The 13,012-nt window shown below is 38.8% G+C and overlaps 1 protein-coding gene across 1 annotated transcript in view; it reads right to left on the bottom strand.

The window, feature by feature from the left end:
* The window catches only part of NOL8 (nucleolar protein 8), a 12,357-nt gene extending 79 nt beyond the window's left edge, over nt 1–12,278 (bottom strand). The window contains exons 1-16 of the mRNA XM_009874546.1: nt 12,140–12,278; nt 11,911–11,973; nt 11,464–11,542; nt 11,010–11,157; nt 10,097–10,165; nt 7,846–9,795; nt 7,446–7,562; nt 6,105–6,224; nt 5,677–5,758; nt 5,128–5,272; nt 3,990–4,073; nt 2,978–3,255; nt 1,766–1,892; nt 1,396–1,466; nt 330–412; nt 1–6 (exon numbers count right to left, since the gene is read on the bottom strand). Coding sequence (XP_009872848.1) covers nt 1–6; nt 330–412; nt 1,396–1,466; nt 1,766–1,892; nt 2,978–3,255; nt 3,990–4,073; nt 5,128–5,272; nt 5,677–5,758; nt 6,105–6,224; nt 7,446–7,562; nt 7,846–9,795; nt 10,097–10,165; nt 11,010–11,157; nt 11,464–11,542; nt 11,911–11,973; nt 12,140–12,278 — 3,561 coding nt within the window. The remainder of the gene's footprint in view (nt 7–329; nt 413–1,395; nt 1,467–1,765; nt 1,893–2,977; nt 3,256–3,989; nt 4,074–5,127; nt 5,273–5,676; nt 5,759–6,104; nt 6,225–7,445; nt 7,563–7,845; nt 9,796–10,096; nt 10,166–11,009; nt 11,158–11,463; nt 11,543–11,910; nt 11,974–12,139) is intronic.
* Nucleotides 12,279–13,012: the final 734 nt, after the last annotated feature.

Below are 13,012 nucleotides of genomic sequence, written 5' to 3'. Positions count from 1 at the left end.
GCATTCCTGAAAATATTTACATTTTAACAAAATATTATGAGAAGTTTCCAAATTCACTTGTTTTTCTCAAACACTTTTAAAATACCCAGTCACGTAACTAGTCCCGTACAATACAAAGATTCAGTAGTTTACTGAACTGGATATTGCAACATGATGTCACACATACTTCCATACTAAAAATTAATTCCCTCGTAATTATAAAGTTTAAAGCCCTTCTAACGGTCCTGAATTAATTTTTAGTGCAAATTCAGCAAATAAGGGGCTGCATTCCCTCATCATGCAGGAGCTTTCAGCCACAGTTAACAAGTAAGAGATGTTAAAATACTCACCTCAAGCAATAATCTACGTCTGTCTTCCCAACCATCTTTTTCTTCACTGAGGTCTACTGATCTACAATATAACTTAGGGCCCTCTGCACAAAAGAAAGAACAAATTAATAGGGCCAAATGCTTCTGAATACGCCGCTGTTTGTAAATCTCTTGAGCAACACAGCAGTGAAGTCAGAAGGCCTATGCCTCATACTCCTCTCCTGCCCCCACAACATGGTTGGCTCCAACAGAAATCTTCTGTTTTACAGCCTTGTGTACTAAGAGAAACCAAAGGCAGCAGCAGTTTTCCTTAATATGCTGAAATATAAACTGCCGTGAAACTGCATCTGTTTCATCAAAAGCTCAACACCATTATCCCACATCTCCCAAGGAAATTTATGCCTGCCAAGGACTCAGAGCTCAATTTTAGCAGGGACAGTAAATCAGACAGGCTGCAAGATTACTGTACTATATCTGCACTAACACATTCATTTAACAGTGGTCATCTGACAGGTTGGGGGAAAAAAGCATTATTTATGGCAGTCCTGATAATTTACTGTATAAAGTATCAAAAGCAATTGTTTTGCTGGCCTGTGGGTTTGTTGTTGTTTTGGTTTTTCTTTGTTTTGTTACTGTTTTATTTGTTTACTGTGAAACTCACTACATTCATAGGAAAAACACTCCCACATTATTTAAGAACCGTGGGGGCGTGTGTGGCTGGTAAGAGTATTCAGTTATTCTCAGCGATAACACCAGAAACACAGAAAAAAGGTAAAGACCATATATATGCCTGAAAGGACCCCAAATGTCTGGATAACTTGCCAAGTGACTTCCCCTCCCTCCCCTAAAAACCAGCCACATATTAGGCAATTATCTGAAAACAATCAAGCCATATAGCTGTTCAGCATCTATTTTACCAAGACTTTCTCATGGGATGTGCTGCCACAATTTATACCACAAGTTATGATGGAAACTTGTTTCTTTCTTGAACTTCTCACCTGTGGTGTTTTCACTACAAAGCATTAACCAAAGTTCAGTAAGCAATTTTTTTTTTTTAAAAAAAAAGGTTTTATAAGTTCTGTTATACCTCTTAGTCGTTCATCATCTTTGGAGAAGAAAAAAAACCTAGCACTTTCTGTCCGTGGTAAAAGGGAAAACCTAGGCAAACATAAAGGAGTTTTAGCATCATAACTGTTACTGGCAAATTTCATTAATACAGGTTAATGCTTTAGAGAAATAATATGCATTGAAGAAGATGACATCCAAAATGAAGTATGGCACTGCGATTTTTGACTACAACCATCTGTGCAGCAAGAAATGGTTTCCTAAGAAGACTCTGACTGCTCAGAGATGTGGAATGGAGATGTTAGTTTCCCATGACCCGAGTGCTGCTATCAGTAATCTCATAACATCAAACTACTACAATCACATAGACAACAAACAGAAATATAACTTGCATTTCTTTGTGCATTTCACTTTCTGATGCCTCTGGTTCATCATCACCCTCAGAACTGCTGTCTTGAAAACGTGGATCTTCTTGCCATGTGACTTTTACAGGTTTTATTGTTTCAAGTAGATAGGGCTCTGTAATAATAGCACAATTTTAAAAAATTGCAAAACAGCACAAATCAGTTTATAGCCCTATTTGCCACTAAAATTTCCTACTTCAGAGTGACTGAAAGACTGGAAAAGATAGATCTAAGAAGGATCAAAACCTCCCTTGCCCAGGTTTTCTACAGCCCTCTGGGCAGGTATGAATTTAGTTTGCTTTCTCCTATTTCCCAAATTCACCCTCAAAATTCACAGCTAGTATCATTACAGCACAGGGGAAAAGTGTAAGAATCTTTTTTGAATCTTGTAGTTACGCTCCAGGGTTCCATTGAGTCACTCCAAGCTAACAATCATCATCAGCTGAGTTGGGAGTAATTGTGCCTATTCATATTTTTAGCTTGCAGAGCTGGAAGAAAAGCTTTCTTTCACTGTGAACTACCCTTTGCGAAGAACCTCATAGCATCTTAGCTTACTTGTTCTGTGTGTTTAAGCTGTTATTTTCCCGTTCGTATTCCTGCCTGTAGCGCACACAGCCAGTTGCCAGAAGCCTGGTTTACACACGGTAACCGACACACATACCTGAGCCCTTAGTACTTCACCTCACTGAAAGGACTGAAGTCATGGACCTGTGTTACCCTATCTTATTGGGTCTTCAGGTCAAACCCAAGATTTTCTTTTGCTCCTATTACTACCACCTTAATTAACACACATTTTATTTAAAATTTTGTTGATTTACATGAAATCTGCTTTGACCTGTATATCATCTTTTACCCTATTTGAGAAATTTAGTGGATGCCAAGTTTTTCCCTCCCAGTCCAAGAAGCCAATAAAATAATAGTTCCTTCTCCAAACACCCCTTTCAAAACACCTGGGATGCAAGCACAAATTAACTGTGATCAAGCTACAACAGCCTTGGCAAGCATAAGAGAAGATCATAATGATTTTGCTTAATTACTGACTTCTGCCTCCGAAAATTCCCTGGATTCTGAATTCATGGAATCATAGAATCACAGAGCAGCTTGGTTTGAAAGGGTCCTTAAAGATCATCTAGTACTAACCCTGTGCCTGCCATAAGTTACTCATTAGGAACCATATTATTACGTATGTTCTGCTCTTACCTTCTTTTGTGCCCGACTGCTCCATGTCTCCAAAGAAGGAAAATGTGAAGCCACTGGACTCCTTAGCTATGGTGCTACCAGAGTTCGGTCCTAAATGGTCAGGTGGTATAGAGTCCTCTGCATCATCTTTGTCCCAGGGTACTTCTTCCTTTTTTTCTGATTTGTTCTTTGAAGATCCAAACAACTCTTTCAAATCAACAGCAATATCATAATATATTTCTTTAGACACTTCAGGCGGTTTCTCACTCTCTTCCCTCTTCTTCTTCCTTTCAGCTTTACTGAAATGAGATTGTTAAATGACATTAACATAGCACATATATTTTTAAAAGGAAGTTTCCCTAAAAGGCACCCTTGCTATTAATGTCCTCCTAAACTTATCTAAGCACCTTAATGAGTAGTTAACTTTTACGGTTTGGGTGTCCGCTTTGGGTATTTTTCCTTCTTCTTTCTAAGCAATTCCATGTTCTGGCAATAAGGTATTTCCTATTGCCAGAAAATAGGTTCATATGGAAGCACAACTATCTTTGGTTTAGACTTTGTACCCATTTCTTTTCACCTTCTGCAATTTACCCACTCTTTGAGGGTAAGCACTAGGGAATACCGGAGGCTTGACTCTAAAGGCAGCAACAAGTCTACTTTATAATTAACCACACCCCGGCTTTTCACTTACTGTGTGACAGCATATGAATCAAGATATTTAGGACACATTTATTTTCCGGCAAAATAAATGTTAAGAGCTAGTATTTTTTCCTCACAGAATTCCATGACTTGAAGCAAAGGGATAGCCTGAAGGTGAGAAAGGAAGACAGAAAATGGCATGCAGAGAATAGATGGCCTAGAAAGAAAAGATGACATTATGTGGTGTCCTTAGTGGTCACAATTCTGGTTACATCTTGATTTTAGCAGTAACAGAGAGAAATAAATTAAAACAGAGCAGTCTGCAGTCTTCTGCTTTAGCCATCTTTCCACAGGAAAAAATATCGCAATTACAGTTACCAAGCTGTAATATTACCTCTCTCTTTCTGTAGCGCTTGGTTTTCTTTCAAAAACTGCATGGTCCTGTCTTGTGGGATCATAGCGGAGGGCATTAATATCTCTGCAAAAATAGAAAGAAAAAGCAAAACCATGAGACACCCTAAATGCTCAGTTGAAAGCTACCTTGAATAAACATTTACAGTCAGATTCAAATTCACATTGACTTCTTTACTAAAAATGCTCCAAATCAAGCCAAAACCTAACTGGCATTTAGAAAGAGCCTGCTAGTCAGTGTCCAGGTCAGGAAAAATAAGAAGTCTTCCATAACAGTTAGTAAGGTTATCATTTTCTCCGGCCTACAAATGATTAGCATCAAACTTCAGTGGAGAATTAGTAACTTTTTATTCACAGTCACTACTGTGACTGCTGACTGCCAAATACCATCAAGACTGCCGCACAACCATATTTAATTCCATGACTTCTGTACAAACTTCCATACACTTTCTAAAGACTAAGCAGAGGAGGAAATAATCTGTTCAACTCCAGAAGTCATCTTAGGAAAGCTTTGTAAAGGACAGTGTTCTCTAATACTCACTTAACCATATAGTTTGTGACCATGTAAAAGTAGTTCATTTATGCTCTAAGTATTTATTTAGGGATACAAAGCTATATCGATAAAGCTCCTCAAAGGATAAACAGGCACAGGTATAATTTATTTGTACTGCGCAACACACAACAACTTGAGGTCTGTGTTTTATAAGAAATACTACGATTTCGTTAAAGCCACTTCTAATTTTTCCTGGAAAAGAAAACCTACTGCCCAACTCACATGTTCTTTGTTTAGCCACCTTAAGTTTCTCTCCACAAGAGACCAGAAATGTATCTTACATAGGCAAAACCTTATTAAAAAACTCATTTTCATAATCAGCACATCAATCACTCAAAATCTACTAGAAGAAATTCAAGCAGGCATCTGATATTTTTTTTCCTAATACAATGACAATTACCACTTGTATCATCTATTGGGAAACTGCATTAAAGACCGACTTCAAATGCACACAACAGAGAAGGAAATATTTCTCTCAGTCAGCTAGGCAGAAGTTTTCCTTGTGAAACACTGGCAAAAACTAAGCCTTCCTAAAATTCCTTCTTTTCTGATACTGGATGATTCATACTTGAATTTCTTAGCATTTGTGGCTGCTTTAGCTGGCTTAGGGTGTTCCAGGTTGATATTCAAGAGGCTTCCCAGTATTTGCAGATTTTTCTTTTTCTCTGCAGCAAGCTCTTCTTCCTCATCTGCCTTCAAGGTGTTTGTCTCTGCTAAGAGAATAACAAACACATTGTTTATTCCCCTTATGACCTGAGTAAGCCTGTAATACTTGATATATAACATTACAATAACAGCAGAACGCACACATATCAACACATCACTTCCTTGATTTTTAAACTCTTTAGAGGCTTTCTCCCTTGCACTGTAAAAAACATTTTATTAAAAATGTCCTGGGCATCTATTTCATGCGAAAATCAGATCAGATCCCTGCTTATATCACATAACTGTGCAACTCTGCCACTGATAGATGCTGTAAAAAAGATCACATTAGGAAAACAAAGGCAGTAGCAGAAGTAGGTAAAAAAGCCCCTCAGTTGTTTTAAGCATCCAAAATTAAGGCTCCATAGATAAAGTTCTATTAGTATAATTAACCAGAAAACATGAGCAAGTTTACCTTCTTCACTGTCACTTTCAAGGAATCGAGCATCCATGCGAAATCTTTCATCTGTGCCAAATCGTGACTGCAATTTCAAGAGCTAAACAAAAAGAAATAGATCCTCCTAAGCATGAAATAGAAAGTCATCGACATTCAGTAACTTTTTTTTTCTTACTGTATTTATGGCAACATATTAATAACTTTTAGCTCTCGATGCCTTTTTCAGAATTTTCCTTGCATTCAAATGTGACAACATCAGAGAAACTCCTCCCACTCCCCAACACACATAACTTCCTTCATGGCAGCCGTTTCCTCTATTTCAGAGAACACTCTGGCAAGTTTGTCAATCATATTCAGCAAGTATGCAAACTCACAGGTTCTATTCTTCTGAAGTGGTGTTATGGAGACTTAGAAGAAAAATCAATTACAGTAATGGGCTCACTCACTTTTTCGCCAGCTTTGCCTTCAAACTGGGGCTTGATTTTGAATCTCTCATCATCTGTATCATCTTGCTCATCGTCGCTGCTTTCAAAGAGTCTACCCAAAGTTCTAGGAGCAGATTCAACCTTTGTTGAACAAAAAGAACGCACAGAAAAGCAGCTGTTCACCTAAGTTTGAGAACACAAATCAGTATCAACTTTCTTCATGTGCTTTCCAGCTTAGCTAAAAAAGCAGATTTCTAGAACAACCAGCACACTGATCCATGTGCTTCAAATCTTACATTGTATAGACATCCTGTGCAATTTTTTTTACAGTTACAGACTATTAAATTGTATCATAGGCAAAATATCCCTGTAAAGGGGAATTCAGTTTTTACAATTTGAGAGAGTTCAGTATAAAAATCCAACTTTCTGATTATGTCAGGGGAGATCATGTAAAAAACATCAATGTCTAGTTGTACTCCTTCTGAACAAGCCTCATTTACAGTATAAACTCTACGACATTGTTTAAGTCAGTTGATAAGTATCAATGATTTCAAAAGGTAACCGCTCCATGGCTTTGAAACAATTTTCGATTGAATTAGAGGTTCTTTTAAAGAAAAGGAAAAATAAAGGGCAGGGACCCTAAATACAGGGTAAGATATACATGTGAGGAGAAGTGAGAAAAGGAAGTTTTAATTAAATGTCAGAATAGTCCTAATGTCACTATGCCTATGATGAAAAAAACCAACAAAAGCAAAAGTAATGGCTTAAAACTTTAGTACACATGTGACTGAAAATTGTGATGACACAAGAAGTTCTATTCCAGAAAAAAGAAAATACTTAATTGCACTGAAAGTATGGCAGTAAAATCCTTAGAAGCCTGCTAAACTAAGGTCTCAGTTAAGCAAGGTGTGAAGAGGCAATTCACCACAACTGCTTTGGGCCCTAACATCACATTAAAGCCAAGACACTGCATTAATGTCCGCAACGTTGGAAGGAGCAAAGGGTACTTCTGCACTACTCAGGCCCAATTGCCTCCCCTTCGAATAAAAGGAGTAAAATTTCAAAAATAATAATGCGTAAATCCTATCACTTAAACATTCTTTTACTTTTAATCAAACTTGAGAGTATCTTTCACAGAAATGTCCATCTCCTTACAAATTCTCAAAGTTATCGGGCTTTAGCAGAGGCACAGTTAAGTTCTTTGAAACCTATTTCACATTAGCAAAAAAACAGGAATCATTCATATTACTTCAAATCTTATCTATTTTTCTGCCACTTCACTATGAAAAATAATCTTCAGAATAAAAGGCACAGTACAAAATTACCTTAGAGAACACTGAACTTTTTCCCAGTAACACTTACTTCTCCATGTGTATTTCCCGAACTTGTGTCTTTCTTCAACATCCCATCTGCTTCAGCTTCACTTTCCACATCTGAATCGAATATGATGTGTTTATGCTTGTCTGCTGGCTGGCTATCCTATGTAAGAGTGAAACCATCAAGTCACACATATCACATATGTGCTGTAGACGTAAAGAAGTATCTAAAAGACATTTCTGTGACACAAAAGGAGGAATCCGATATTCCTCTTAAAACTCTAGAGAGATGCCTGGAATTAGGCATGCATCATGTTGTATACACTCAAAAGAAAACTGACAATGTAATCAGAAATTCCAGACACGATTAAAATATCTTAAACCACATCCATTAATTTCCCCTTTTCTTCTACTGCAAACCATTCAGAAGTTGTGAGTGCAATTACCAGATTTGAAAGCGCTCCTTGAATTAGTTTCTTCTGTAATTCTCTCTCTTTCTGTCTCTCTTCCAGAGCTGCCAGCCTCCTCTGGTTATCCTGCAGCTGTTTCTTTGTCGTACCAGGTTCTTTTGAAGCAGGAGCATGAAGACAAAGCTCCTGATTTTCCACAAGGCTTGTCTTCCCATTTCGACATTTATTAGCTTCACTTTCTGGATTTTTATTGCTTACATTCCTCTTCAATTTTTTTGAAAGCAGTTTTGGGCTTTTCAATTGCTGCCTAATATGTTCCTGTGATGCTGCAGAATTACTTTCCATGTCACTGCTCGTATCTTCACTCTGAGCAGAACTAGGAGCAGCATCTCCACGCTCTGAATTTTGGCTGTCTTGTGAAGAACTCGCACTTTTGTTCTTTCCCTGTAAACATGGCCTGGAAACAGGCTCGACTCCCTCATCACCTATGGAGGCAGCGTCCGACAACTCTGTGTGCTGTTCACGACGCCTATTTTGTCTCTTTTTACTGCTGGCTTCAAGTGAATACAATGGATGGTTCTTAGGCTGCCTTTTAGATGACACCTCCTCACCATGAGAAACACAAGCTTCATGACCTAAACCTTGCACAGACCTCTTCTTTAAATCAGCCCTGTCCTCAGTCAACTCTTCTTCACAAAGAGACCCTATTCCTCTGAAGGGCTGATATTTCAAACATGAATTCTTTTGTGTCTTGGAGCTTTCTTCATCAGCGTTCTCTTCTCCTGCTAAAATTGCAGCAACCACATCTTCAGGACAGATACACTTCTTTTTAACCGCAGGGCAAATTTTAGAAAGTCTTTGTTTATTTACACTGTTATGTCTAGGGTTTTCTTCATTACTGTGCTGACTAGAACTCTGTGTACTATCCAGTTCTGCTGCTGCTCTCCCAGTATTTGCAGTAGCTAATGCTTTAAAGTCATCTAACGTAAGGTCTAAGCGGTAACAGTTTTGCATCATGGATTCATAATCAGAACCGATTTCAGACTCCCCTTTCTCAGACTCTGAAGAGGAGCTTTCATTATTGTTTGCCTTTGTTGTACTGTTAACTGCTGTACGCTGCAAGGCACCAATTTTGGATGATTTCATTTTCCCTTTTTTTTCAAAGCATTCTTTTTTTAAATGGCGGGTCTTCAGGGAAGAGTCATTTACCAAATCACGTTTTTTGTTACTTAGTATTTCTTTATTTTCCACGTTCACCTGTTCACAATCTTCTGAGGTCACAGTTTTCCTGCTACTTGGATCTGAAGTTTTACTTTCAGCAATAATTTCATCTGTATCTGCTGAATTGTAACCATTATCACATTCCATAGTCTCCTCCTCTCTGTAACTTCCCTTAATAGCTTTTTTCAGGGTACCTGTATTGCTTAAGGACCAGTGACTATTGTACTTTAATTCAAAATTATCCCCAACAATTTCCAAGTGGTCACTGTCAGTCTCAACATCACCAGCTTTCTGTATTTCTAGCTCTTTCTTTACCATTGCCCTGATTCCCTCTTCGGAATCAATGTCACTATCAGAACCACTCCTATTATTTTGAGATGGAACTCCAGAAACATTACTTTTATCCAACAGTAAACTTCTCCCTGACATTTTGCTGTTAAGACTCCTTGATGGTGGTGGTGGTTCAGACTTCTCATTGGGTTTGCAATTTGATCCGTGATCTAGCTGTGCTGAGCCTGGCTTTTCTGAACATGACTGCCACCCAGAAGGGAGAGCTACTGCTCCATTTGCAGCCTCACTGCCCAGTTGCCTCAGTTTTTTATGTGGCTTCTCAGTTACAGGGAACTCTCCTCGCCGCTTCTTACTTATGCTGTCATCTCTCTCTTCCAAGTGCCAGGTAAGCTCAGATATAGGAACTACATGTGTCAAGTCCAGCTCCAGCTTTTTGAGGTTATGGCAATATTTTGAAGGGTCGTATTTGACGATGTTAGTCTCAGTTAAGGAATTAAAACAGTACGATTCTTACAGCAAGGAGGCAATTAGACTTTACAAACAGGCTAAATTCTCTGTAAAAGGACAACAAAGAGTCCTTTTTAATGGTACGGCCATAAGCCTTTAAGCAACTGACTTGCAGTCTAAGAAATTTATTCAAATCCCACAAACGTTCTGCAAGATTTGCTTTGGGGAATCAGTAAATCAATAGTAGTCAATACTGTTAAGCAAATGTTTCCCCATACGACAGAAGAAAGGGAACTGTGCCTGTGCCCAACCAATAGGAAAAGGATATTTTATTTTTCTGCTGACTCCTAAGGTGAAGGATAGGCAAGACTCTGCCGAATTTACCAACAACCCATTTCTAAAAGAAAAGAAAAATAATCAGTGTTAAACAAAACAGAAGTGGAAGTAACGCTGGAGTAGAACCATCTGTGACTAATTCTTTTTTTGTTTACTCTCTTCACTGAGATATATTCATATTGTGCAACGTAGCCAGCTTTCTGCTCAAAAAAAAAAAGAAAAAGAAAAACCAAAACCAATGAAACCCTCAAATTCCTACATCCTGCAAATAAAGAGTGACAATAAAGAGCTGAATGTGGCTTATGAATTAACAGTGGTAACTATACAGAGGAGATCACCATTATTTTGCCCTTTTCCCATTTCCCGCAAAAAAAATTTACAACTCCCCAACCACCCTCCAAAACCATTGTGTGCTTAGTAAATAATTTTGCGAGCTTCACAGCAAATAAAACTTTTGTGCCTAAATTTGCACGTTCAATGATTTTATTCTAAATCTTACTTGTGTAAGCATGGGTAGACCCCGATCCTGAATGTGCTGAAACACAAGGATTAGTTCCTGACAACACAGCCATCAAAAATGTATATGCTGTATAAAAATAAGTCACACATTCTCTTTACATACTTTTAAGGGTGTCATGAAGATATTCCCGACATAAATGGGTAACAAAGCATTTACTAATTTCCTATGGCAAAGAGGACAGTATGAACGAGATTATTTCCAGTCATTACAAAGAACAACAGGAGCATTCTTCATGTCTATGCATAAGGTATTTCTTTAGACTGCTTTCCACAAGCTGGACTGTCACACCCAATAAAGACGTGACATAAATTTAGACGTACTGTGCTTATGCCCAATTCTGCTTTGTGTTATTTTTTAATACTCCTGAACATCTACCCCACCATACCTTATGGCCTGGCACCTCTGTCCCTGGTACTGCTTTCATGTGAAAGTCTACAACTCCAGCCTTCTTAAGTGATTCTAACTGACACATTGTCTTGTTTCTCTGTGGCTTTTCTTTTTGCAGCTTTGCTTCCTCCCTCTCCACAGCGAGCCTGAACCAAAAAAGCACATCATATTTGAAAAAAGGCCTGCTTGTAGGCTAAATTAGAGTTGGCAGTGACCCTCTCCCACAGAACAGTAACCACTCACTACTTCAGGAATTAACATATCTGCTACCTTTAAGGGAATAACCATGCAAAACACGTTGCAGATTCTAACATGCACCAACAGTCCCTCAATGTCAATAAAACCTAGGAAGAATAGAAGTGTAGGAGACGAAAGTACAGCCATAATGCTATCACATAAACAGAAAAAGGGGTAACTTTAGCATCAACATACATTTTTTTATTGACTTTTACCTGTGCAAAAAGCTTTCTTTGGCCAACTCTATTTGCAGTGTACCCCCTTTCCATTTTGTTTTGTTTAAAACTGACATGCCTGTAAAACAAAGAGATGGGAAATGAATATTTTCTATATTAAAAATATACATGGTAGACCTGACTACACCTCCTTCTATGACCATCTCAAGTTTCTTTAGCAAGATCTTATACCTCATTACTCATCTGATCTGAGTTTGTTCGTGAAAGGTCTAACATGCAAACCTTACAAAAGGCCTACATCCAAAATTAAAGTTCTGACTTCAAGAGATTCATTCAATTCTGTATAGTTCATTTCAAATACGATCCTGAAAATTCATGTGCTCTGGTTTCTTTGCTACTGTCAGATAGGCAGTAATACAATTATCGGTAATGCAACTTGACTTAAAAACATAAAATACTTCAGAAAAGTTTTAAAAATGTACTTACATTTTTTAAGATCTGCATCAGAAATGCTGACATTGATGTAAGCAAAAGTTTTCATAGGGTTCCCTGATCAACGATAAACATTCAGTTAATTTCTATATGACTTCAGTGTTTCCTTTAAATCTGAAAATTAAACTATTTCTTTAAAATACAGGGTCTCTGGCGCAAATTCCATTTTCACACGACAAACTGAAAAATAGTTCATTTATAAAGGATGATGCAAAACTGTTACCCTGATCGTCTCTTCTGGTAATAATCTCTGCATCCAAAACATGCCCAAACTTGCCAAATCTTTCTTGCAGTTCAGCCTTAGAAACCGTATGGCCAAGCCCTCCAACATGCAAGCGTTTTGGAACTTGTTTCGTCTCCATGTTGCAAAGTGAAGCTGTCACATCTGTAACGTGCTCTCTGCTTTTCTGTAAGAATCACAGAATCATAAAGGTTGGACAGGACTTTTACGATCAAGCCCAACCTACAGCCCTATACCACCCTAACACTAAATCACCTCCTGAAGTGCCACATTCAGCCGTTTTTTAAACATGTCCAGGGACGGTGACTCCACCACCTCCCTCAGCAACCCATTCCAATGCTTCACCACCCTTTCGGTGAAGTTTTTCCGAATGTCCAATCTAAACTTCCCCTGGCGCAACTTGAGCCCGTTCCCTCTTGTCCTGTCGCTGTTCACTAGGGAGAAGAGGCCAACACCTGTCTCACTACAGCTGCCTTTCAGGGAGTTGTAGAGCACACCAAGGTCTCCCCTCGGCCTCCTCTTCTCCAGGACGAACAGCCCCAGCTCCCTAAGCTGAAGGCCTACCCTCCAGTCCCCTAATCATTCCGGTTGCCCTTCTCTGAATAAGATAACACCACCTCACTAATACCTACACCATAGGGATCAGCCCAACCATGACACCAAATCATGGAACAAATCCTTCTCTCACAAGCCCTCCATAAAGAAGCTTCTGAGAAGCGCACTCTCTCGGTTAGTACCGGCTGACACGCTCCCCTACCCCCCGGGGCCGGTAAGCAGGGCACGGCAGCCACCAACCACTGTTCAGATGCCGGGTTCGGGTGAGTTTTTTTCAACAACTCGAAGCGTGTGACTGGG

This window comes from Apaloderma vittatum, unplaced genomic scaffold, assembly GCF_000703405.1.
Source record: "Apaloderma vittatum isolate BGI_N311 unplaced genomic scaffold, ASM70340v1 scaffold35548, whole genome shotgun sequence".
Classification (NCBI taxonomy): Eukaryota; Metazoa; Chordata; class Aves; order Trogoniformes; family Trogonidae; genus Apaloderma; species Apaloderma vittatum.
The sequence above is the reverse complement of the archived record's forward strand: the minus strand, read 5'-3'. Positions and strand labels throughout refer to the sequence as shown.